At 39.6% G+C, this 3,847-nt stretch overlaps 1 protein-coding gene across 1 annotated transcript; it reads left to right on the top strand.

Annotated features, from left to right (window-relative positions):
• The first annotated feature begins 201 nt into the window (after window positions 1-201).
• Window positions 202-3,002, top strand: ATF4 (activating transcription factor 4). Its single transcript, XM_081331048.1, has 3 exons — window positions 202-492; window positions 1,613-1,927; window positions 2,083-3,002. Exons 2-3 carry the CDS (start codon window positions 1,711-1,713, stop codon window positions 2,919-2,921), a joined length of 1,056 nt encoding a protein of 351 aa, XP_081187174.1. The 5' UTR covers window positions 202-492; window positions 1,613-1,710; the 3' UTR covers window positions 2,922-3,002.
• The last annotated feature ends 845 nt before the right edge of the window (window positions 3,003-3,847 follow it).

Here is a 3,847-nt window from a genome sequence, read left to right as displayed (position 1 = left end):
CCGCAAATTTTTGAGTAGGACTAATCGAATGCGGGTACGAAGCCTCGCGGAGCGTTCGCTTCAACCCCAGCGTCACAGAGAGAAGCTCTGTAAGGAAGTTTTACTTTTTTCGAATGGCACACATTCAATTCCGAAGATACTGGGCGGAAGGATTTTTGGGAACCGTTGCTTATTGAAAGAAGGTTCGGCCGGATCTCATTGACTATATAAAGAGAAAACGCGCGCACACTCGCTCCTATTGTCTCGCTGAGAAAAAGATCCATGTGTTGTTTTGTCATCTTCGAAAAAAGAATAGCGCGTGTATTTCCCTTCCTCCCCTTTTTTGTTCGGAGTGTAACGGTGACCAATCGAGCAATCGAGGAAGGGTTTTAGTGTACGCGGCCGCCACCATGGCATGGTAGGGGCGGCAGCGCAAGCGACGGCATCGGCCATTGCAGAGTCGCAGCAGCGGCGGCCGCGGCCTCGGCACTTCCGAGCATCTGCAACCATGGCGTGAGTATTTGGGGGGGAAGGGTGGAAATTCACCAAAGGTGGAGACATTGGCTTTTATTAAATAAGGTGGAGGATAAGACGAACAAACAGTACGGTCGGGTTAAGGAATCAAGATTTAGGCAGCGAAGATTTATGTATACACTTAAAACAGGTGGAGGAGAAAATATACACAAGGAAATTGGAAATCTCAGCCAAGGAATAGCATTTGTTCATGGCCGAAGAATACAGGGGAGGGGGTGGGACGGTATCAAGAAATAGTTTAGCACAACGAATTCCAGACTATAAATGAGGCTATTTATGGAAAGGGGAGGTGGTTTAATAAGCCCTTGGGTTTCCCAGACTAATTAGAAGGCAGATTGATTTCCTTAGTTGTGGGGGGGGGAATCCCCCGAGATTTAAGCAATTGATATACTAACAGTTTTTTTCTGGGCAAAAATAGAACTATAAATTAAAATTGGCTTACTTCGTTAAGAGGAAGAGATAGTAATTGCTTTTCACAATGGAAATATGACGAATAAATTTACCTTTTTATCATTAAGGCTAGTGTCTCTAAAACATTTTGCTAAAATAACTAGTGGCGTTGCCTGGAATGCAGGTTGAATTGTCTGTATAAGGTTAAGAGGTAATGAATTATCTGTAACTTTAAAATAAATTTTCTGTGGAAACTGCCAATTTTTAAATAAGTGAACATAAACAAGTTTAGTATTATGTGGCTCTTACATCTTACAATCATTAGATTCTCAGTGACCAGATGGAAACGTGGCAGGATACAAAATGGCGGCCTATTTATAGGTTAGACATGCAGAGCAAACAGATCACGAAATGGCTGCAGCTGTTGTCACTAATGAATTCATGAATCAGACCAACATGGGTGGAGATTGAATTAAGCTGTGTAGTTAGGAGGAAATGGAGGCCAACTTGCTGAACAAATTCTAGTTGGCGCTGTTGTACTGTAGTTTCTAATTGGTATCTAAGACGTTCAAATGAAGTCCGGGGGGGGGGGGGAAGCTGCAACTAAGTCATTTGTGCAGTATTACCGTGCACAATTTGCCCTACATGATTTTAACATGAGATTCAAATCTGAAGGCTCTTTTTATAATAATTATCTTGTTTTTTCCAGGTTTTTCAAATCATCACACAGCAGCTTTGCTGTAATTGATAAAGACACCATCTATTTGTCTAGACAAATTGACAACAAAGTACTAAAACGTGACCAAAATGAGCTTCTCAAACACAGAGATGTTGTTGGGGGACTTTCTGTCCCCATTCAGCCAGCAGTGTTTGGTGGCTGATGAAGGTCTAGGGCTCTTAGATGACTACTTGGAGGTGGCCAAGAACTTCAGTTCGCATGGGTTCTCCAGCGATAAGGCTAAAGTGGGCTCCTCCAGTTGGCTGGATGTGGGCAATTGGAATAATGCCACAGACAGCAACCAGGGTAAGATAAATTATATTTATTCTGCAAATATTGGGTAACCTTTGAGGTTTTTGATGTCTATTTAAATGTATATATTTTTTCATGGATCTAAAGCAGAAGAAAAGTTTTGTATTTATTAAGATCATCTTTGGAATAGCTTTTTGTTTATTTTACAGAGGATGCCTTTTCTGGCATGGATTGGATGGTGGAGAAGATGGACTTGAAGGAGTTTGACTTTGATGCGCTGTTAGGTATTGATCTGGAAGCCACCGTCTCCCCAGATGAGCTCATGGCCACGTTGGAAGACACGTGTGACCTGCTTGAACCACCCATTGAAGAAATTCCCAGCAAAGAAAGTTTATTAATACCAGAACCAATTAACCAATCCCCCAAGTCTCCTGAAGCAGACCAGGTGGCCCCATTGACCACATTATTGCCAATTCCAGCACCCCAAGGGCCACTAATTTCTACTGTTGACCATTCATTCAGTTTAGAGCTAGGTAGTGAAATAGACATTCTTGAAGGAGACAGAAAAACAGAAACTCCCACTACTTTAGTGTTTCCCAAGTGTGAAAAAGAGGATGAAGCACATTCTGATAATGATAGCGGAATATGTATGAGCCCAGAGTCTTATCTAGGGTCACCTCAACAAAGTCCTGCCACTTCTACTAGTTCCCTCAGTGATAACCAATCAGTTACAACACAACTTGATCTTTCTGTGAGGCCCAAGCCTTACGATCGCCCTCCAGGAATCGTATCGTCAAAGATTAAAGAAGAAAAGAGAATAGATAAGAAACTGAAGAAGATGGAGCAGAATAAGACAGCGGCCACACGATATAGACAGAAGAAAAGGGCAGAGCAAGAAGCATTATCAGGAGAGTGTAGAGAACTGGAGCAGAAAAATGAATCCCTGAATGAAAAAGTTGATTCCCTAAGCAAAGAAATTCAATACTTAAAAGATCTGATTGAAGAAGTCCGCAAAGCTAAGGGTAAAAAGACTAAAGCCCCAGAATAGAGTAGTGGAATAGAAGTTACATGCATGTATATTTGCTGCAGACTATGTTTTAATGCTTAATAAATTATTTTCTAATTTGGATATGTGTATATTGAGTGGAGTTTTGTTTGAAACATTTGGTTAACGTGCCACATTAAAAATGAAAAGGTAGCAATTGTAGTTAATTTCATTCGACATTTTACAGTTATTCTGGAACAACATACAGTTCACAGTATTTTACTTATTTCTCAATCTTCAAGGTATAAGTTACTTTTTTCTCAATCTTAAAAACATTCTACTTTAACCTGTGGATTCACATTTTTAACATCTTTGGAATTGATTGTTGAGCCAATGTACCAAATGTGTAGCTTTATTATCAACTATCCTTTTAAATGGATCTTACACTAATACCACCACATGCTCTGTTTGTCTCTTAATATTTACACTTATCCCTCATCTTGGGTAAAGCGCTTCGAAACTTCCAAGACCAGTATAAACAATAGGATAATGTGCATCTTTTGTTCATAGATCACAGTAAGGTTCTTGTGTTCCTATGGTCAAAATAGCACCTGAGATGGAAAGGTAGATTATTCTCTGCATAAGAACAGAAGGTACAAGATGCAAAGAACCTTAGGAAAAATTATATACAGTTCAAACTTTGTAATATGTTACCATAATTTGAGTCAAATTAGCATGTCCAGCAACTCTTCCATGTAACAATTCATAGCATCCATAACAGCATGATCCTGTAAGTGACTAATGAATATTCAAAAGGTGGTTTTAGTGAAGTTCACTTTTATATACAATTCTGCCCTGGACCAGCTCTTAAGAAAACCATTCCACATGAATCTTATGCTTACTTGAAAGAAATTGGAAACAAAGATGCCCTTTGCTGAATATATTACTCTAAGGTGGTAGTAGTTCTAATCAAAATCTATACTAATAAA

This window comes from Vipera berus, assembly GCF_964194415.1.
Source record: "Vipera berus genome assembly, chromosome: 6".
Taxonomy (NCBI): Eukaryota; Metazoa; Chordata; class Lepidosauria; order Squamata; family Viperidae; genus Vipera; species Vipera berus.
The sequence above is the reverse complement of the archived record's forward strand: the minus strand, read 5'-3'. Positions and strand labels throughout refer to the sequence as shown.

What these genes read in the sequence shown, in the direction of transcription:
- ATF4 (XM_081331048.1), top strand. Translation starts at nt 1,711, where the DNA reads ATGAGCTTCTCAAACACAGAGATGTTGTTGGGGGACTTTCTGTCCCCA. An exon ending in TGCCACAGACAGCAACCAGG is followed by an intron (nt 1,928 to 2,082) that starts GTAAGATAAATT and finishes TTTATTTTACAG; the next exon opens with AGGATGCCTTTTCTGGCATG.